At 51.6% G+C, this 21258-nt stretch overlaps 7 protein-coding genes across 7 annotated transcripts; 3 read left to right on the plus strand and 4 right to left on the minus strand.

Moving 5' to 3' along the window:
• Nucleotides 1–2128: 2128 nt before the first annotated feature.
• Nucleotides 2129–5812, plus strand: BO88DRAFT_453905 (putative RNA binding protein Jsn1; the record flags this gene model as incomplete). Its single annotated transcript, XM_025710774.1, has 2 exons — nt 2129–2367; nt 2443–5812. The coding sequence occupies 2 exons, from the start codon at nt 2129–2131 to the stop codon at nt 5810–5812; spliced, it is 3609 nt and encodes a 1202-aa protein (XP_025562614.1).
• A 706-nt stretch (nt 5813–6518) lies between these two features.
• Nucleotides 6519–8135, plus strand: BO88DRAFT_405168 (MT-A70 family). The gene has a single exon (XM_025706807.1). The coding sequence runs from the start codon at nt 6588–6590 to the stop codon at nt 8025–8027; it is 1440 nt and encodes a 479-aa protein (XP_025562615.1). The 5' UTR covers nt 6519–6587; the 3' UTR covers nt 8028–8135.
• Nucleotides 8136–8160: 25 nt separating this feature from the next.
• On the minus strand, nt 8161–9075 carry BO88DRAFT_488205 (ubiquitin carboxyl-terminal hydrolase; the record flags this gene model as incomplete). Its single annotated transcript, XM_025712604.1, has 2 exons — nt 8926–9075; nt 8161–8867 (listed from the first exon to the last, which is right to left on the minus strand). Exons 1-2 carry the CDS (start codon nt 8975–8977, stop codon nt 8161–8163), a joined length of 759 nt encoding a protein of 252 aa, XP_025562616.1. The 5' UTR covers nt 8978–9075.
• A 193-nt stretch (nt 9076–9268) lies between these two features.
• On the minus strand, nt 9269–10505 carry BO88DRAFT_405169 (putative mRNA decapping hydrolase). The gene is made up of 3 exons (XM_025706808.1): nt 10399–10505; nt 9628–10290; nt 9269–9556 (listed from the first exon to the last, which is right to left on the minus strand). Exons 1-3 carry the CDS (start codon nt 10472–10474, stop codon nt 9312–9314), a joined length of 984 nt encoding a protein of 327 aa, XP_025562617.1. The 5' UTR covers nt 10475–10505; the 3' UTR covers nt 9269–9311.
• Nucleotides 10506–10601: 96 nt separating this feature from the next.
• On the minus strand, nt 10602–11775 carry BO88DRAFT_366183 (ribonuclease H2 subunit C). Its single transcript, XM_025704027.1, has 4 exons — nt 11497–11775; nt 11363–11440; nt 11095–11306; nt 10602–11046 (listed from the first exon to the last, which is right to left on the minus strand). Exons 1-4 carry the CDS (start codon nt 11639–11641, stop codon nt 11005–11007), a joined length of 477 nt encoding a protein of 158 aa, XP_025562618.1. The 5' UTR covers nt 11642–11775; the 3' UTR covers nt 10602–11004.
• A 148-nt stretch (nt 11776–11923) lies between these two features.
• Nucleotides 11924–14902, minus strand: BO88DRAFT_366184 (Nop53-domain-containing protein). Its single transcript, XM_025704028.1, has 5 exons — nt 14702–14902; nt 13695–14633; nt 13428–13640; nt 12701–13000; nt 11924–12632 (listed from the first exon to the last, which is right to left on the minus strand). The coding sequence occupies exons 1-5, from the start codon at nt 14833–14835 to the stop codon at nt 12026–12028; spliced, it is 2193 nt and encodes a 730-aa protein (XP_025562619.1). The 5' UTR covers nt 14836–14902; the 3' UTR covers nt 11924–12025.
• Nucleotides 14903–15058: 156 nt separating this feature from the next.
• cef1 (putative cell division control protein (Cdc5)) lies at nt 15059–20585 on the plus strand. Its single transcript, XM_025710069.1, has 15 exons — nt 15059–15229; nt 15285–15318; nt 15391–15731; nt 15792–15832; nt 15860–16338; nt 16372–16396; nt 16418–16459; nt 16496–17756; nt 18144–18171; nt 18320–18447; nt 18534–18561; nt 18676–18740; nt 18794–18828; nt 18886–20042; nt 20114–20585. Exons 1-15 carry the CDS (start codon nt 15204–15206, stop codon nt 20270–20272), a joined length of 3849 nt encoding a protein of 1282 aa, XP_025562620.1. The 5' UTR covers nt 15059–15203; the 3' UTR covers nt 20273–20585.
• The last annotated feature ends 673 nt before the right edge of the window (nt 20586–21258 follow it).

Here is a 21258-nt window from a genome sequence, read left to right on the forward strand (position 1 = left end):
ACAATCGAGGGGGGAAAGAAGAGAGGTGATCAATGTCAAAACACATGACGGACGGTGGAATGCGGGGTCTTAGGACGTTTCAGAGTGCCAATCACCCAGAACTGGGTCGCATCCCTCCCCCGTTTCAGCTTCGACAAGGATGTCGAAAAGGCCATTGGTACGCTTTTCATTGCCGTATGCGTGAAGGTTTGATCCGGATTGGGTGTAGACAGAGGTGCCGCAATACTAATATATATGGATTCACCTTGGTTTCAAATTGTAGTCTACCTTATCGCTCTGCACTGTGACCTTGGTCCCGAAAATGTCATCTATAGTGATCTCCTGAAGTAAAACTGATTTTATTGAACATTCCAAGACCAAGAAAGTTGTCTTGTAAGGCTGTCGGTCATTAACTGTTGATGCTATCCAAAAGCATCGACTCCACCCGGGGCCTGATCTCTTTCCGCTTTTAGAATTGTACACCATTTAGTGAGCGAAATCAGGTGGGAACTCTACTCAGTATTCGGTGAGAACAAGACCAGAAGATATTACTGCTAATATTTATATATACGTGATCCATAGACAAAGTATTGAAAGATGTAGTAAGCACTATGGAAGTATATCGACAATTATCAATTATCGCTGACAAGAGACTATTGCGAAGAGAGCCGATCATGGAATTGTGGAAGGCTGAGCATGGAAAATGCGCTATTTAGGAGCTTCTCGAAAATCGGAATTAGGAGGGGGATCGATCGATGAACCGAACGGACAGACTTGACCCTCTCTGTTTCCCCCGGGGGTTCGAGCAAAAGCAGCAGGAAATAATGGTTGATCGCCAGCTGGGCAGTGGGCACGAGCACACCAAGGGATGAAGATGGGGATGAAGGATGAACAGGGAAGGATCCTTCACCCATATAAGAAAAGACCATCAGAGTCAGAAAATTTAGTTAAGTTTTACTATTATTTTCATGCACTTCACAGGCACACTTCTCGAGTAATAAAAGAAAAGGAAAAAAAGACTAAGTAGGGAATGGGTGAACCCGACCGGCCAACCAGACGAGTGGATATGACATGCCCCCCCGGGATCCGGCAAACCTGAGCTCCCCAACTGAGTAAACTAACCGCCTTCCTCCTTCTCTACTCGAAGTCTCTTTTCCACCTTTTACCTTTTCCCTCCGCGCCGGTGCAGCAGCTCTCTACTCTCTTCCTTCTTCACCAAACATCCACCGCCATCTATTCTTCCTTCTTACGCTTCCTCCTTTCATGCACCCCTTTCCTGTCTTACTTTCCCATTTACCTCCCCTTCCCTTTTCCCTCCCCAATCTCTTCTCTTTTGAGTAATCCTTCAATTCAGTATCCCTTTTAGTATCGTCCCATCGTCGGTCTTTTCCATTCTTGTATCTTTTTCTGGCTTCTGCCCGAAGCCGCGCAATTTATTCCAGCCACCCTAAAAGAGTCCAGCGACCCTTTTCGGCTTCCCTTCCACCCACCACCACCCCCGTACATCAACGACCTCCGCGTTCCTTTCTTTCGCTCTTCCCACCCCCTCGCTCGACATTTTTCCCATTCAATCTCCTCGTGTCCTTGCGGTCATTTCGAGCGGGTCCTTGCGGGTTAGCGATATTTTTGAACACTCGGGACCTAATCACTGCGGTGGATCGTGGCAATCGAATCTGGCCACTAGTCCAAAGATTATCTTTACTACCCAGGGTGACAAAGCTGACTGGGCCTCACGCTTAACGCACAACTATTGACAACCACTCCATCGATCTCGCTGTCTCTCCTATTTCCTGAGCATCCGTGCTTGTTCAAGCTTACGTATTCTTTCGGACCCAGTCCTCCGTCAACCCCGCCACGAGCACATCCACACACCGGCTGGACGCACAGAACGCTGGCTTCCTCGAGCGTTGAACTTTACGTTCATTGATCAATCGTTTCAGCCTTGATTGCTCCGGTGCTCCCCATTGACATCGGCTCTCAATTATCGACGTTTGGTTCTCAACACACTGAACTGACACATGACCCTCGCGAGACAATCCTCCGATTGAGCAGCATCTTTACCGATCCGACCACTGCATATCATTACTTGTATTCATACACAAGGTGTCCGGTGTCCGCCTTCGTTTGAGGTGGAGGGAAATAATTCATAATGCTCCCTGTTTCACGACCGGATGGTCATATGAACCTCAATTATATTCCGACCACTCAACCAATGTCGGGAGCTAGCACAGGGCGTAGCTCTCCCAGTGATCTCTCTGGATCTGCTGCCATCAAGTCGCCGTTCGGCCCATCGAATGGTCTGAATGGAGCCGCAGGCGCAATTGGCGGCGCGAGGCTAGGGGCTGGATCCCCTTCTCATGAACTTGGGGCTCGCTTGTACTCTAAACGGTAAGCACCCTAGTTATCTCGATGCGCTTATTTCGTTTCTCGCAGACTAATGCGTGTTATCTTTTCCTACACTAGAGCGCGAGAGATCCAGGCAGAGGAAGGCGTTTCGCCCAGTATCTGGGGCCCACCGACTAGCGGTCATTCCACCCCTCTTCGCGAGAACATCCCGGAGTCTCCAAGCCAAGAAGGATTTCCAGATTTGGTGCCTACCTCCAGCGGCTCGATCAATAGCCCTGGCCGGAGAGCAAGAGCTGGGACTGTTCCTTCCAGATTTTCGCCCGTCGGTGCATTGAACGAGGTGAATCTTCAACAACCATATATGCCTCAGACCTCCCGCCCTACGCCGTCAACTAGCCCTTTCCGCCCATCCGGCGTTTCCGGTATCGACACAGGCGCAAAGACCGCAACTGCCCCTGGTGGGAGCAGCGCGGGTTCCCTTTCGCGTCTCCGAGCAGGCTCTATGCCCCAGAGAGCAAACTTCTTGGGTTCTTCTGGTCCATTCGGACCGTCCTTGTTCTCTACTAGCTGGGCAACCGGGCGTGAGCGCGCGACAACACTGACAAGCATTCGCTCTTCTGAAGGACCTGCCTCTCCCAGCCAGTCGTCATTCTCAAGGGACGGGCTTGCGGATACCGATGTGAAAACGCTAGACTACTTGGGCTTGGCGGAGACACCGCAACAGGCACGAGCTACGCTTGTGCGGCCTGATGTTAATATGCTCCTTCAACAGCAGCAGCAACAGCAACAGCAGCAGCAGCAACAACAGTCTTCTTTGCCCCCTTTGCTGGCGGAACTGGCCATGATGAAGAATAACAGTCGTATCCGATCGTATTCGGTGAACGCGAAAGAGAAGTACGCTGATGACGAGGACCTGGAGTATGAGAGCCGCTACTCGCAACTTCCCTCTGGCACCGTTACTCCTTCTGCGGCTGCAACAGCAGCCCAGTTGGCCGCAACCCAGGCTCAGATTCATCAGCACAACCTTGCTGTCCAGGCATTCGCCAACCACGCATCTGCCAGCCGACCTCGTGCCAGGACGGCTGGAATTTTAGAGGCTCCTCCCCAGCGTTCGTCAATCCGCAACTACCTCGCTACTCCTTCGCGTCTCGAAAACAGCTTCAGCGCCGCTGACCTTAACATCGCGGAAGGCGGAGAATATGATGAGCTGTCGGAAGCTGTTCAGCTCATGCATCTTGGTGGAAGTGGTGCGCCTAACGTGGGAATGCGGCAAACGGGAGAGTTGGCAGACGAGAACAATCAGGATGGCCCTACTCGTGCTCTCTGGATTGGCAGCATTCCTGTCTCCACCACGGTCACGTCTTTGGAGGCGATCTTTAGCCTGTACGGCAAAATCGAGTCTACTCGCGTTCTGACCCACAAGAACTGTGGCTTTGTCAACTATGAGCGCATTGAGAGTGCCATTCAGGCCAAGTCACTTCTCAACGGAAAGGAGATCTTCCCTGGCGCTGGCCCTGTTCGGATCGGATATGCTAAAGTACCTGGCACCTCTGCTTCTGGCACGCCCGGTGTCAATGGAGCTCAGTCTTCTCCGACTCCTGATCCGAGCATGAACGGACCTGATGGTATTGTGAGACCGGAGAGCGGCACCAGCATTCCGCATATACCTTCTCTTCCCGAGCTGCAGCCGGAAATGGCACAAATTGTCACCGAGTTCGGGGCCACGGAAGACGATGCTCACAATATCAGCGCTAGCATCCATCGCGCAATTGCCTTCGATGCATTTGAAGATGAGATTCCCCCGATCGCCGAGCCCAGCCAAACTAGGATGTTCGACGCACCGCGGCTCCGCGATATCCGCAAGAGGATCGATAATGGAGCTTGCTCAGTCCAGGAGATTGAGGAAACCGCCGTTGCGATGCTGCCGGAAATCGCAGAGCTCGCGTCAGATTATCTCGGAAACACTGTCGTCCAGAAGCTCTTCGAGTTTTGCTCGGAATCCACCAAGGAGCAGATGCTCGGACCCATTGCGCCTCACCTTGCTGAAATTGGTGTCCACAAGAACGGAACTTGGGCCGCACAGAAGATCATTGATGTGGCCAAGACTCCGAACCAGATGCAAATGATTGTTGATGCTCTGAGGCCATACACCGTTCCATTATTCCTTGACCAGTACGGCAACTATGTTCTCCAGTGCTGCCTGCGTTTTGGCGCACCATTCAATGATTTCATCTTCGAGACGATGCTCAGTCGGATGTGGGAGATCGCCCAGGGCCGCTTCGGTGCTCGGGCCATGCGAGCATGCCTTGAAAGCCACCACGCCTCAAAGGACCAGCAACGCATGCTTGCTTCAGCCATTGCTCTCCACAGCGTACAGCTTGCGACGAATGCTAACGGGGCTCTGTTGCTGACATGGTTCTTGGATACCTGCACTTTCCCCCGCCGTCGCACCGTGCTTGCACCGCGCCTGGTCCCTCATCTTGTGCACCTGTGCACCCACAAGGTCGCCTACCTGACTGTTTTGAAGGTGATTAACCAGCGCAACGAGCCAGATGCCCGTGAGATAGTGTTGAAGGCTCTCTTTTTCAGCCCAGGCGACGAGGTGCTGGAGAAGATCTTGAGCGACCAGACATCGGGCGCGACACTGATCTTCAAGGTTCTTACCACACCTTTCTTTGATGAGTCTATGCGCGCCGAAGTGGTGAAGAACGTCTCCAAGGTCCTCACTAAGCTGAAGGCAACTCCCAGTCAAGGCTACAAGCGCTTGATGGATGAAGTTGGCTTGTCCTCTCGGGGAGGTGCTCGCGACAATCACCATGGACGTGATCATGTTTCCAATTCGGACAAGCAACAGCATCGCCCAACCTCCCGGCAGGCGGCGTCAAACTACGGCTCTCAGCAGTCCATGGAACGTCAATATGGTGCGCAGTTTCCTACCATGCTAGGTCCAGGTCTGGATGCGACCAGGCCCGTTGCCTCCGAGCAGCAGCCCAACCCCGCTCCTTTTGATCCATACAGTATCAATGGAATGAACAGCATTGGTTCTGCTGGTGGTCTCAATCCTCTTAACGGGGTTGGTGGAGTTGGTGTTAATGGTACCGGCTTCGGCCAGGAGCCCTTGGCGCCTCTGACCCAGCAACAACTGCAGTATCAGGCCTACCTGGCTGCACAGTCCCGGGGCCTCTCTCCCTCGGGACTATACCCGAGCCTCGGAAATTCCAGCTTTGGATACCCGGCCGGAGCGCCTTCGGCTGACAGTCTTCGGGCTCTGCAGACCCCGGGAGTGCCCTTGGCTGGCGGTCCTGGCCAGATGAACTCCAACCCTATGATGAACCAACCGACTTTTGCTCCCCAGCAATTCAGCCCTGTTACGAACTCCGCTCAGATGTATCAGTATCCTACTCAGTTCTATTCCCAAGCGCAGCCAGCTCAGACACAGTCTGCGGGTGGACGACGTGGCCGTGTGAGTCATCCCCAGCATATGTGAGAGCCTACGGCTTGCCTGGGCGACCGACGCTAATGCGGATTGATCTCCAGCATTGAGGCTTTTTTATAACTCTTTAATTCGCCATTGACTTCAACCTGATGTATAAAGTTTTGCCCTTACCCTTTTTTCGATTTCCGGGATACAGAGAGTAGTATGGCTATAACGAAATGACCCTTGTCACACCTAGACCGACGCTGGATCGTCTTGGAAACGGAGGAAGGAGGAACGAGATGAGAAAAAAGTGTTGTGAATTTTTGTCCATTTAAGAGCATAGTGGTGTTGCCTTTGTCATGTCAATAAGCATTTAAGTGATTTTTGCCCCTTGTGGCTTGGTGATATGTTTTTCTTTACTATTATTCTGTTGGATATGAGAACAGATGGTATTGTTTATTCTTATTATTCGGTTACTCAAGGAGTGGATGGTCCAGCTTAGCGGATGCAACCGATGGCCTGCATTTGCATGATGATGAGTCCGGCTGTATTAGCCATTGAGCTGTGCTCCACTGGTTGTGGCTGGGATCACACATAATAAGCTTACAGCGAGAGACTAGTTACAGGGGTAATCAATGTTTAAGCCATGGGTATATTGCAATAACTGTTGTAGCTATTTTGATAGAAAGTCGCGAGTGTCCCTAGCACACGGCGACTACAAACACTAAAACCCACCTTCCATCTATCTTCTTTTCCCTCTCCCAACATTCGAACCGTCACAATGCCACCCTGAGTCAGAACACACATTATTCCAAGTAATCCCCTGGTCCGACCCGGACTGACCATGGCCATCAAGTCTTCAATACTTTACGAAAACCCCAGTGCCACCGCCTTTGTGATCGATATTCCCAGCTCCATCGCGCAGGCACAAGCGCTTCCAGGACAGACGCCTCCGCCATCACGACCCCATCCAGCCTCTTCTACGCCAGGATCCTACCATGGAGAAAGGGTTCTTTTATCTTCCGCCCCATTGGGGGAACCTTATCCGACCTTGACAGAGCCCAAGACCGAGGCCGCGCGGGCAAGGGTTCTAGAGAGAATCCCGCTTTCCGAGAGGCAATATCACTCCGAGATCATCGAGCCCCTGGTGGCTGAGAAGCTGGCGGAGCTTAATGGGGCACTTGAAAATGAATTCGAGTGGTGCATGCCTCGCACTCTCATTAGAAACGATGCACCAGACAGTCCAGAAGATCCAGTCCAGGGTGAACAGATCCCACCAGGGAAGAAGAGGAAACGGCAACGCAGCACTACTACCACATGTTCATGTCCATGTCTAAATCCAGAGTCTGGCTCTATCTACTCTAATAGACCTCCTACTCGCAATGATCCTCCATTAATTCTATCACCTGGAGAAAACGCCTTCACATCCATCTCAGAGCTATCCAACACCGTGGTCAAAAATACTTCCATCGAGCCAGCTACAGTGAAGATACGCTGTCAACCAACATCAACAGCAACAGAGGCATCAAATAATGATAGCACAAACTACAATTACCACTCTTTCTACATCCCCCCATCATCCCATTTCCTCCGCTGCACCATCCCCATATCCGAACCTATCCAAAATTCATCACAGCCATTACTCCCCGGTCTACCACACGACCAGAAATTCAATCTAATCCTCCTCGACCCACCATGGACGAACCGCTCCGTGCGGCGCAGTGGGCATTATCAGACGCAGTTCTATAAAGGATGGGATCTGCTCACGGAACGTATATGTGGTATCTTACGGGAGTATTTACAGTATGATGTCTCTGATAGAGGAGACGGCACTACAGATACTAAGGGCCCTGTTGCAGCCATCTGGATCACTAATTCCGCGAAGGCGCGGAAAACAGCCTATGAGGCTATTCGGGGTGCTGGGATGGCTGTCTGTGAAGAGTGGGTTTGGTGCAAGGTTACGATGGATGGGAGGCCGATTGTGGAGGTGGGTGGGTTGTGGAGGAAGCCGTATGAAGTTCTTGTTATTGGAAGGGTGCAGAGTGCTTGTGGGGATGGGGATGGGGGTATTGTGAGGAGGGTCATTGCTGCTGTTCCGGATGTGCATTCTCGGAAGCCGAATTTAAAGGAGCTGTTTGAGAGGATGTTCTTTAGCTCTGGTGAGGCAGGGGGTTGTGTGCCGTATGCTGCTTTGGAGGTCTTTGCACGGAACCTGACTGCTGGGTGGTGGGCTTGTGGGGATGATGTTCTGAAGTTCAATTCTGAGGAATGGTGGGTTGATTGATAGGGAAGAAGATGAAGACATGTGAATGTGAATGTGAGCTTGATATACTCATACAACAACCACAACCATCCCCAATATCATCTACTATACGGTAACCGGGTATAAAACAACTACATACATCCACTTCACCAACTCAATCAAAAACCTCCCCCAAACTAACCAGACTAAACCTCAAATCCCCCTCCCCACTCCCACTCCCCTTCTCCACCTCCAAAAACCTCCTAACCCCCAACTGCAACGCCCTCTCACTCAACGCATCCTCCTCCTCCCCAAGCACCCCCCTAACCAACGGTCCCTTCCTCCGCCCATCCAACTCCCAAAGCGTGCCATCCTCCCCCTTCACAAACGCCACAAAATGCAAGTCTACCGAGTCCTCCGCCGCCGGCGCATCCGTATCCCCCAACTTCGCTGCATCCGCATGCGCACTCTCCAACGCCTTACTCTCATACAGTAGATCCGCGCGCTGGATCGGCCCCAATCCCTCCGCTTCCTTCAGCAGGTTATCTAGGTCCGAGCCGGGGGTGATGTGCTTCCGCGGTGTGCCGTTCGAGACGGCGTGCAGGAGCCCGATGAGTCCGCACGCGTTGCGGATCGTTTGCTTGAACCACATGACGGGTTCGTTGGCCCCGGAGCCGGTGTATTCGGGGAGTGGCGCGTCTTCGCTACGTCGGGTTGCTTCGTAGGCTGCTGAGACGGGGAAGACGAGGAGGAGGGCGTAGGAGGGGCGGGGGATGAAGGCGAGGAGGTCCGGGCTGTCGATTGACCAGACGTCTGTGAAGCCGAGGGTTGGGGAGAGGCCGAGTTGGCGGACGAGGTGGGTCATTACTTCGGGGTTGTTTTCTGGGTATTGTGTTAGCTCGCTGGTGTGGGTGTGGTGGTTGAGGGGGAGGGGAGGTACCGAGGGGCACGAAGGCCTTGTTGGTTTGGGGGGCGTCGGCTGTGTCGGTCATTTTGAGGATGTGTGGATTGTATGTAGTGGTGAGGTTTGTTGTTGAGAAGAGGAAATGTTGACTGTGTGAGGGGTGAGAGAAGTGTAGGAAAGTTTGCGATGGATGGCGGCGCCGTGAGGGGTTGACGTCGTTGGTGGTGTTGCGGGGTCGATCGAGGGAGAGTTAGTTCCGCTCCGATATAGTAAGTAGTCTATAGATTAGATCTACGTCAACAATGGAAGTATGTGCTTGCTTACAGCGCTACTTACGTATATGCTTGGTTTGATGGAGTTTACAATGAGAGTGATTATTGTAGCATCGTAACTCGTCACTTTCTAGAGTCTAGTTTACTCTATCAATTCGGCAGCGGCTTCTCTCCCCGCTTCAAAGGCCCAAACACATTCGACCAGAGTTCACTGGCTTCACCCAGGAAATAAGTCAAGCTGACATCCGCCATTCCAGCCTCTTCGTCTCCATCCAGTGTCTCCAATTGGGAGATGATGTTCTCCAGCCCGAACGCCTTTCCCGTCGCCTGAGTTGCACCCGCCTCGAGCATGACATTGACGACATGCACATGGAAATGGTAATATGTCGGTTGATCTATACAGCACATCCACATCAGTAACCAGATACACCAAATAGCAAAGCACCAGAAAGGGAAGGAAACTTACAATGCACATAAAGCTTCAACTGATCCGTCTCCAATTGAGGATACACCCTAACCGTCTCCTCCAACAGCCTCTCCCTCAGATACTTTAACCAAGGGATATGCTTCTTCTTCAAATCCCTCAAGGACCAAATATCCCTCCTCATGACTAGCGCCAACAAATGCAACGACCCCATCGTCTTCCGATCCCAGTTCAGATCCGGCAACACCAAGAACCCTCCCTCCTCAGTTCCACTAGGTCCCTTCTCCCGAAGAATCACATCCTCTTGCTCCGTGCGACCCTCGAGAATATTAAATACCCAGTTCAGTCGTCCTTCCTCACGCTTCGCACTCATATACGGACGGATAGAGTCCCGGTAGATCTCCGGTGTCTCGGTGACCATGCGCACAACCTGCTCCGAGTATTTCTTGATGTGTGACTCCGTGCAGGGCCAGATGAGGTTGATCTTGAGGTCCGGGGGCTGTTGGCTTCCTGGTGCAGAGTGCGAGGAGGCTAGGTACCATCGGTAGATGTCGTTGTCGCCGAGGTTGTTGACGTCGGTGATGGCGGCGTGGAAGGCTTGGAGGGCTTCAGGAGTTTCGGTTGCAAAGGCGGCGCGTTCAGCGATTAGGATGCCTTGCTGGTTGTCGATGGTACCAAGGATAGCGATGCGGCGGCCACTTTGGTCTTTGGGGTTGGGTTAGTTGTGTTGCTTGGAATGCTTGGAATGGTCTTGTCTGGATGGGCAGGGAGGGGTGATGGAGGGGCTGGCTGGCTGGTGGTTGGGTTGCTTGCCTTGTTTGAGGAGTCTGCTCACCTCGAATTTCGAGATAAGCGCCTCCGGCGAGACCTTCGCATCGTTAGTCGACATTGTGAGGGGCCTGTTGAAGATTAGGGGTGTCTATAGAAGTTGTTGTAGAGCGTTGACCCTACCCCAGATATTTGTTCTGGCGGCAGAATCTTGAGGGCGGTCAGGCTTATCTATATGGATTCTCTATCGGATCGTGGTATTGGCTTGGCTCTAGCAGCTATCTAGATGGTTGTGATTACAGAACTTCTTCCGTTGGGTATCTCCGGTCATGCGCAGCTAGCCTGGTGCTCCATTTCCTGTCCTTGAATCTGGTAGCCTTCCGGAGAGATCGCAGTCTGCATAAAGCGACTCGGAGCTTGGACGTCCCTTCCACCTATGGCCTGCCGCTAGTGTCACGGCTCTAGCATAGTCCTTGTCCATATATGGCTGATTGCAGTAGGTAGGCGGTGTAGCTTCGTGTATGGCGATGTACGCATCGAATAGGGGACTTTGCGCATGTGTTGACAGGGTTGGTTAAGGAACTCATCCAGCCCGCGGTTACGAATGTGTAGCCCTCGTTTTGGATGAGATTTTTCACCGCAAGCCTTCCCTCATGTAGACGATTGCTTTTCACTGTCAGGGGTCGTATGCATCTACACTGCGTTAGCCTGAGGATGACCCGTATATGTTTATCGACCTACCACTTCAGCCAGCTTAATCCACTCCTCCACTCCCTTAACAAAGGTTTCATCTGCCGCAGGCACAAGCTCATGTCCCCAGACCACATATTCGTCAAAGCTGCCTTGCTTCTCAAGGACCTTCACGGGCTCTTCTGGTGTGACTTCCTCGACCTCAACGTCGGCGCTCGTACGGGTAGCAGGCATCGTACGGTCTGTGGGGGTTGCAATGACACCTAAATCAGGCTGATTAATTGCATGTTCAAGATCGATGTCCTGGGATAAACCTTACCCTCGTAGCCTTCGGGGATTGCGACTCGGCGGCCCCTTAGCTTGCGGCCGCGGAAGTAGGCTGTCTGCAGGTTCTCATCTGTAATTCATGAGCAAGGGCTGATAATTGCCGGGTGCGAAGCAGTCAGTCTATACCTTTCTCATCAGTGGTAGGCTTCCAGTAGCGACCTAGCGTGTCAACGGGGCCATCGTGGTGGATGCGACAGGGCAGGATGTTCGGAGTGAATTTATCGGTTGAGGGCTCGTTGAAAGAGTTCTGGGCGGTTTGGATGGCGAACATCTCGAAATGTGTCAAGCGGAATTGCGTGCAATGCAGTCTGTGAAATGTAAAGTTCGAAGACTTCGTTGTTCTTTCTGTTGAATAGTCAATTGCACTATAGATGTTCGGGATGATGTCGGCAAGGATGAATTGAGGAAACGCGACGCGTAGTCGCGAAAAGAGCGGTTCATTCCGCGGTCCGCTTTAGTACCAATTGGCGGGGGGCATTGATTGCGGCATGTCATTAAATGATATACAAGCGTTACGAGACACATCTCTACAGTTTCAGAAGTTTAATATAATGCTTGTCTAAATTCTATTTACTTATATTCTCTATACATAACCTTCAACTTCTTGAACTTGGGGTATATCGAACAGAACCAGCCATTACATCCTGTAAACGCTTCACCTCTTGCGGGTCTTCTTCTTCTTCTTTTTCTTCTTCTTCTGATCATCGTCTTGGTCTTTCTTTTCGACCACTACTCGCACAGGCCACTTCTTAAGATGTTCCCGCTCGAACGTGTCCTTGTCCCGCCGGTACAGGAGCATCGTAGCCCTAGCATCCTCCACACTGGAATGCGCGCCATCCTGGATCTCCAACCCAAGGAACTCCGAAGCCAACATCTTCAACCTAGGGGAGCCACCGCCAGCAATCTTTCTGTATGGGGCATGTTTGCTGGTGTCTCTGATGTCGCGCTTGGGGTGGCTGAGAAGAAGAGCGTCCAAGTCGTTGCTGACCGCATGTCCCACGAGTATTCGCCCGTCGAGGATATTGATAACGTCTTTCTGCACTTGTTCGAGTGTTCGCGCCTCCACCATATGCTTCGGAAGGATACCGCTGACATGCGTCCGCCAGTCCGTAACCATTTCTTTGGGTCTCACGTAGGAGTCGTATATTTGTTCGCCGTTGAAGTTGACGATACTAACTCGCGCGAGAGCGGAATCGTGATCGGGATTGGGGCCAACGCCCACCATTTCGCAATCCATCGCAACATATTTTCCTAGTTCCGCGCTGATAGGACGTTAGTAGTTATTCAGAGTAATGACTTCTCGCAAAATCGGCAACAAAAGTGTACTCACGTAGGTGAACGGCCTTCATTAATCTTCGGCTTTGATTCCGCAACAGTGACCGTAGAATTCCTCCGAGACGTCGACTTCTTTGTAGGCTGCTCAGCGCCATTCTCGCCGCCATCAGTACCGTTTGTAGACATTCTTTTTCTCTTGGCCGAGACCAGTTTGCGCTCAGGTTTTTGTTGTCCGTCGACAGTTTCTCTTTTCCGCTTCTTTACCACACCATTCTCCGTCTCGCGATCTGAGGGTTTCCGTTTCGTGGTGGAGACGCTGTCCTTTTTAAGCGTCCCCTGGAGTTTCTTCCAATTGCTGGAGAGGTTTTTCAAGTCCATTCCAGTGATGAGCCTCCAACTATTGCATGGTGAAGGGATCTGAGAATCCAAGAGGGGCCGGAGGAAAAAGATGGGCGCTGCGGAGACTGGCCCGGCAACTTTCCAAAAGCAACCTTAACGGTCCGCGCTAAATTTTCGGACGGGCCCACCTGCAAGTCTCGAACGCTGCGAAATAGATATTGCTGGTCAATATGCAAAGTGTATTCTACGGACTATTTTACAGTGTATATATCGGGTCTTGGTGGGTAGAACTACCAGAAGCACTGAGACCTAACTATAGTCGTGAAGTTCATGGATTTAGTTGAGGCTCATACAAACTTTTCTATGTCCAGCACTAGCCATATTACGTGGAATCTATCTTGAAAGAACCGACACAAGCAAACGCCAAAAGAGTAAATATTTACAGACCCGGAACCTTGAAGTCCTTGTGAGACCACTTCACTGTCACGTCTCTCTTCGCCTTCTTTGCCTGCGTCACCGGCTTGCGAGACTCCAGCTTTCCTTGAACAACCAAAGTGCGGAATCGGTCGTCCAGCAGGTTGCCCTCGGGCTTGAGCAGACGCAGAGAATCCTGCAACTCGTCTGGCAACACAACCTCCAAAGGCTTCTCAGGAGCGCTATTGATTGAATTAGCAGGGCTCCAAGCATAAACAGACAAGTAGAACACTTACTATAGCTTTCCACCAAGCGGTCTCCGACGCAAAACGGTATCATCACCCTCTTCGGAAGAGCTGTCCTCGGATTCATCGGCACGAGCAAGCTCCTGTGCTTCCACACGTTCGGCGGCCTCCTTAGCCTTTGCAGCCTGCTCTTCCTTCCTCTTCATCTGCTCTTCCCATCTGGCCTGCCTCTCTGCTTCCTTGCGTCTCTTTATCTTGTTCCTCTGTGCCTTCGTCTTCCGCTCCGGACGCTTCTTATTCAGCCAGTCGGGCTTCTCATATTCGCTTTCAAATCCTTCCCATGCGCTTTCATCGTCGGACTTCACCATACCATCATCATCTTGGGCTTCTGCGATTAAGCGCTGCCTTTCTTCTTCTTTACGCTCTTCCTCTAGGCGCTTCTTCTCAGCTTCAACCGCCTTCTCTCCCTGCTCCTGCAGCAGCCGATCCCAGTCCTCGAACGTTGGGTTGTAACTGATTCCGGCAGTAGGCTTGCGGACCGCGGGAACCGGCTTGCCATTCGCAGCGAGTGAGATCGGAGCCTGCTTCAAGGTTACCGGCTCTACCTTGGGCTTCGGTTTCTCCAGGAAATCGAACTGAGGATCGTCCAAGGGGGTGGGATCCTCTGCATCTCCCCAAGGGTCGTAAAGGTCATTTTCAGCGGGCTTGTTGACCGGGTTCCCTTCCTTAGCCACCTGCTTCAAACGCAACCAGTCTTTCCTCGTGACCCAGTCGCTCTTTTGACGCTTGTTTTTCGGCTCGATAACACCGTCGGTAACCTTGGAGTTGGTGCGCTTGCGTGTGTCGAAACCTGGGATAGCGGAGCGTTGCGCCAAGATTTCTTCCGACTTCAAAGGCTTGTGCTTCTTTCGGTACGCTTCACGGATTTCTGAGGAACCCTTGGTGTCGATAACGAACAGCTCATCGGACGGCTTCTCAGAAAGAAGACCACTAGAAGAAAGCGACCAGAATTAGCTTATTGTGACCGACGTTGGTAGAGAAGTAACATCAATCCTTACCCTTTAATCTCTTCTTCCTTCAGAACCCGAAGGCCTTCCTGAACCTCATCGATATCGACATTTTTGCGCCAGGCCTTCTTGCCTTTGCGAGAAGGCTGCTTATACTGCTTTGGTGCACTGACGGCTTCAGACATCTCGGAGACCCCACCGGAATTTAATCGGTGTGCAGTACTCTTGTAAATATTTGATCTTTTTTCGGAGTACTAATTTTTGAATATTCCAACCAAAATTCTGGACCCGCTTACCTAAGAATGCGCGGGGCGACGCTAGTGCGGTTGTCGCGCTAAGGTTCTGCGCGCCTATCGCGGGCCAGTGACGAACGCCGCTTCAGGACTTGACCTTGCTTTTCACCCGCGTCGGTTCCTTATCGACTCTGGTCAGCCTGGACCAAGCAGTCCAAATCGTTAATTCATTTCGTCTCTGATTGCGCTTCGTCGCTGTTTATACTACCTTTTGTTCTTTATCAATTTGTCGCGGTCAGCGGCTGCAGATCTGCCCAGCCATGCCTGTCGTCAAAGGAGGTGTCTGGTAAGTGCATAGCTATTATGCATGCTTTTTGTTGCATTTCACTAACCGTAGCTAGGACGAACATCGAGGATGAGGTGCTTCGCGCGGCGGTATGCTACAACTAACTCTTGTCCAAAAGCCGACTAGTCTGCGATTGGCGATACTAACGCTACATATAATAGGTCTCGAAGTATGGTCTCAACCAGTGGGCGCGTGTCTCTTCCTTGCTAGCACGAAAGACACCAAAGCAGTGCAAGGCGCGATGGGTGGAATGGCTGGATCCCGGCATCCGCAAGGTCGAATGGTCGAGGGAGGAGGATGAGAAGCTGTTGCATTTGGCCAAGTTGATGCCAACACAGTGGCGTACAATCGCACCTATCGTGGGACGGACAGCAACACAGTGCTTGGAACGCTATCAGAAACTGCTGGATGAAGCGGAAGCGCGTGAGAACGATGAACTTGCTTTGGAAGGACCCGGCGCAGAGTCAGCTGCTCCCAGTGCTGACGATGTGCGACGGCTACGGTACGACTCTTGACATTACACGCTTTGCTAGCTTCTTTTTCATATGCTGACAGTATCTAGACCCGGCGAATTGGACCCCGATCCGGAATCTAAGCCCGCTCGTCCTGATACCATTGATCTCGATGAAGATGAGAAGGAAATGCTGAGTGAAGCTCGCGCTCGTTTGGCGAACACACAAGGAAAGAAGGCGAAGCGGAAGGCCAGAGAGCGACAATTGGAAGAATCACGACGACTTGCAGTCCTCCAGAAACGACGTGAACTCAAAAATGCTGGCATTAACATCAAGGTCGTTACCCGCAAGCAGGGTGAAATGGACTATAACGCCGACATCCCATTCGAAAAGCCAGCAGCCCCCGGATTCTACGATACCATGGACGAAGAAGCCCGCAATGAAAGGCAACGTGAGATGTTCGATCCTCGCAAACAGCAGCTCGCCAACAAGCGGAAGGGAGACCAGGATGACGAGGCGGAGCGGAAGAAGAGGAAGAATGACAAGGGTGGAAATTCCGCGGCGTTCGCCGCTGCTGCCCGTGCCGGCCAGATGCAGAAGATCCGCGAGGCGGAGCAAAGCAGCAAGCGAAGATCTCTTGTCCTCCCGGCCCCTCAGGTCAGCGAAGGTGAAATGGAAGACATCATCAAGATGGGTATGGCAGGTGACAGAGCCAGTAAAATGGCAGGAGACGAAGAAGGGGCTCGTGGTCTGGTCGGAAACTATACTGGCATTGTCGGTGGAACTCCCATCAGAACACCTCGCGCGCCGCCAGAGGAAGATCACATCGCGAACGAAATCCGCAACATCAGAGCTTTGACCGAGACCCAATCATCGTTACTGGGAGGCGAGAACACTCCTCTGCATGAGGGAGGGTCTTCCACTGGATTTGATGGAATTGCTCCGCGTCGTCAGCAGATTGTTACGCCCAACCCCATGGCAACACCGTTTAGGCAAGCCAATGGCGTCGGTGCAACCCCTATGAGAGGTGGTGTTGGGCCTGGTGCTACTCCCTTGCGGACCCCTCGGGATCACTTCGCTCTGAACCAGGCAGAAGGTGGGCAGCTGATTGGAAGTACCCCCAGAGATATTAAGATGCATGAGAATTTCATGCGTCAAAACATCCGCAGCAAACTGGCAGCTTTGCCAAAGCCCAAAGAAACGGAATGGGAGCTGGAAGAGCTTCCTTCCGAATCTACGGAACCAACGGCTGCTGCCGAGTACGTGGAAGAGGATTCCGCTGAGCGCGATAGGAGGGAGAAGGAGGCTCGAGAGCGCGCCGCAGCGGCCGAGTTCAAGCGTCAGTCACAGGTATACCAGCGATCCCTACCTCGGCCGAGTGTACTTGATATCGATGCTATGATGGAACGGGTGTCTCACATCACGGATCCCATCTCCGGTCTTATCGCAAAGGAAGCCGCTCTTCTTATTGCGCACGACGCCCGCAAATTCCCCACCCCAGGTGCTAAAGTGGAGGGCAAAGCTCGCAAGCTGGAGCAATTAGATGACAGCTTCATGGAGCAAGCCCGTGCGGCTATTGCAGCGGAAGCCGCCACATCCGAAAAGCAGCAGGAGTGGCAGGAAAACTTCGACGAGCAGTGGACTACAAAACATTCCAGCGCGCTACCAGGGCTTTCCAACTACGCTGACGATGAAGAGGAGGATGTGTACCAGCAAGAACAGCGAATGATTGCAGCGTTTGACAGTGTACAAAACTCTCTGTTGGCCACGGCAGAACGGGGCAACAAGCTGGAGAAGAAGCTCGCTTTACATTACGGAGGCTATCAGAACCGGGCGAAGATGCTCCGCACTAAGATAGTGGAAGCCCACACGGCCCTAGAGAAGACGACGGATGAGCTGGATGCCTTCCGTACTCTGCAGATCTCGGAACAGTCCGCTCTCTCACGGAGACTTGAGAAATTGAGAGACGATGTGGCATTCGTGATGCGCAGAGAGCGGGAAGCTCAAGACCTGTATAGGACCCGGAAGGACGAGCTTGATGAGCTCGTGGCAGGAACAGGGGGAATGGTTAATGGGTGGCATTGAGTGGTTTAAAACAGATACCTAGCTTGAAACTGAATCTGCATTTCTGCAGCTCGAAATGTAATTATACTTTCCTATCTACTACTAGAGACTACTACCGACGTGCTCTGCTGGCTTACTGGTGTGCTCCGACATTGCTAGTAGTATTGATGCTATTGCGATCGCACTCACATCATGGTTGCACTATTTAGCGGATAAATATACTGAAGCTATATAGTAGTATGCTTTTCTCTACAATGGCAAGAACCAGATTAAACGAAATCCATAATACTTTATATTAACCACTATGATACCATATTCTAAGCGATTACAATCCAGACACCTCAACTCGCAAGCAATGGCATGGTTAATATGGGTGATATCGACTATTACCACTGCAGCAGGCACAAACCCGACGGATCCATCAAAGTAACCGGCGCAGCTGGGGATGGATGGATGACCAAAAGCGGATGGCAAAAATCTAAGGCGGTCTCTTCCGGTGCATCGCAACGGAGAATCCTCCATCACCTCCTACAATCCCCTTTCGCGTTTCCATCGCGCAATCCGCTCCACATAGCGATTTCATCTAAGAAACCTTTATACATATACTGAGAATCACCCCTTCTTCAATATGGGCGGCAGGGACGAGGCCACCGGGACCCCGGACCCCGTCGAGAAGGGGTTCGCCACCCTCAATACCATCCGGTAAGTCGATGAAATATTTCTTTGATTTAAGATCTGGGCTTTACGGCCCTGCTTTCCTCGGTCGCATGAACTAATCAAGGCGATAGGATCGGTGTTAAGGCCATGGTGCAGAAGGTCAGTTTGTTCGTCGTGATCTTTTGCGGTGCGGCCGTGGAAGTCACATGATGTCTTCTCTATACTGGGGTCGATTGCCTAAATAGGAATGATCACTGACTGGTCTGTCTGTAGGATGGAGAACTACGAAAAGCCGAAATTCTTTCAATAAAGCAGCGGAAAGATGGTCCTTCTTTCTAGTATGTTTCATGTCCCTCTTGAAGTGTTGTGATGTTTGTACTGACCACCTCAGCGTCCACTATGTCGACTTCAACAAGCGTCTTGATGGTAAGTCGGGCTTTATTGATTGATCTACCATGCTGCTCATACTCACTTTGCATCTAGAATGGATTGATTCCGGAAGAATAGACCTGTCACATGAGGTCGAATGGCCTCAGCCAGAGAAACCGGAGAAGAAGAAGACCGGCCCCGGCAACAAGGCCCCTAGTAAGAACGCTCAGAAGCGTGCTAGAGCCGAAAGCCGGGATGTATCAGCAACGCCTGATCTTCTGACTGGAAAGAACACCAATGTTGGCAAAGCCCAGCGTCCGTCTAAAGCGGGCGGCAAAGAGAACCGCGACGAGACCCCCGTGAACCTCTCCATCGGAGGTTCAGAAGCTGTCTCCGCAGATGGAACCCCCAAGCCCGACTCGGATGATGTCGACATGATCGATGTCGGCTTCTCTAAGGATGAAAAAGAAGAAGCGAAAGCACTAGGTCTTATGTCGCGCGAAGAAGAAATCGAACGCCTACGCACCAGCGGTAGTATGACCCAGAACCCAACAGAGATTCACCGCGTGCGAAACTTGACCCGTCTCCAAATGGGCAAATACGATATTGAGCCCTGGTACTTCTCGCCATACCCGGCATCGTTCTCCGACGCAGACGTCGTATACATTGACGAGTTCTGCCTGGGATATTTCGACAACAAGCGCGCCTTCGAGCGTCACCGGTCCAAATGCACCCTCGTGCACCCGCCCGGAAACGAAATCTACCGGGACGACTACATTTCATTCTTCGAAGTCGACGGCCGCCGCCAACGAACCTGGTGTCGCAACCTCTGCCTGCTGAGCAAACTCTTCCTCGACCACAAAACACTGTACTACGACGTCGACCCCTTCCTCTTCTACTGCATGTGCAGTCGCGACGAAACAGGCTGCCATCTCGTCGGCTACTTCTCCAAGGAAAAAGACTCCGCGGAAGGCTACAACCTGGCCTGTATCTTAACCCTTCCTCAATACCAACGCCGCGGGTACGGTCGTCTCCTCATCTCCTTCAGTTACGAGCTCGGCAAGCGCGAAGGAAAGCTCGGATCGCCCGAAAAACCCCTCAGTGATCTTGGTCTCCTCAGTTACCGACAATACTGGCGAGAAACCCTCGTGGAACTACTCTTAGAAACCGGCCGGGAATCCGTCAGCGAGCACGACCTCTCGATGCTGACTTCCATGACGGAGAAAGACGTCCACGAGACTTTGGTTGTGTTCAATATGCTCCGTTACCATGTACGTTCCCTCCCCTCACCATCAATTAGGTACTCTGAAAGAATAGTTACTAACCAATCATCACAATATAGAAAGGAAACTGGGTCATAGTCCTAACCGACCAAGTCGTCGAAGAGCACAAGAAGCGCCTGGAGAAGGAGAAAATCAAGGGCGTTCGCAAGATCGATCCTGCCCGGCTGCAATGGAAACCGCCCGTCTTCACTGCATCATCCCGTACCTGGAATTGGTAGGGTTACTCAATGACTGCAGTCTAAAAGCATCAGGAAGCCGGGGGAGGTTGATTGATACCCTAATATATGGAGTCGGTGGTGTACTGTATGCGTCTGTTATGTATGCTTGCTGCTTGCTGTTTTTGGAGGTCTTGTTCCTTTTTCTTTTCAGGGGTGTATGGATGTTTTGTAAATTAGATTACTACTACTTACTAGTGCCTTGCAGGGGGAGTTTTGTGGCTTAGCATGGGATGGATGGTTATATTTAGCGTTAGCAGGGTTGGTGTTGTGGAATTTATTCTCATCAGTCAGTTAGTACTATCTTATATCAATGCCTAAAATTCAGTAGGTGGTATAGTATTCAAGATGGCGTAATGCTGTACAAGTGCCAGAAAACATTGTGAATGACGAACAGCATACCTCTCTAGCTAGTTTCGCAGTTCACGCCATGATCAGGCAAGCCTTCATACCACAGGGCACTACATCTACACCCAAAGGAGGAACACATAACGTTAAAGTATTCGAATGCACACCTCAGAACAAATGCTAGATACACGGTTCTGCACGTTAACACAAAGCTCCCGTACCATTTACCCTTTCCCAGAATCTTGGCTCCGGTTCCACAAGCTATAGAAAAAAGAAAGGAGGGGATCCAAATAGCTCAACGACGACGATGTACTATCGACGGAGCAGGTGAAAGCGACAGGGAGATGGATAAAGGGGGTTGCGTAGGATGAGAGAGTAGGAGGGGAGGAAGGGTTGTGTGAGTGAGCTGCATTGATCATAATACAGCACCGTACATGCGGAAATTGGGAGGTCAAGTTTCGAGAAAGGAGGTAAGGATAACGGGGTACGAGCAGATGGAATGTTGGTGGGGGATTAGGAAAGACGTGACATGGGTTAGGTAACCCCCGCGAAGATAGAGATGGAAGGAAGCATCGAACATGGTAGTAGCGTGTGTGATGAGAGTTTGTATAGAATCTGGTAGCAATCGTCCCACTCAACTC

The sequence above is a fragment of the Aspergillus vadensis genome (genome assembly GCF_003184925.1).
Source record: "Aspergillus vadensis CBS 113365 unplaced genomic scaffold BO88scaffold_12, whole genome shotgun sequence".
NCBI lineage: Eukaryota > Fungi > Ascomycota > Eurotiomycetes > Eurotiales > Aspergillaceae > Aspergillus > Aspergillus vadensis.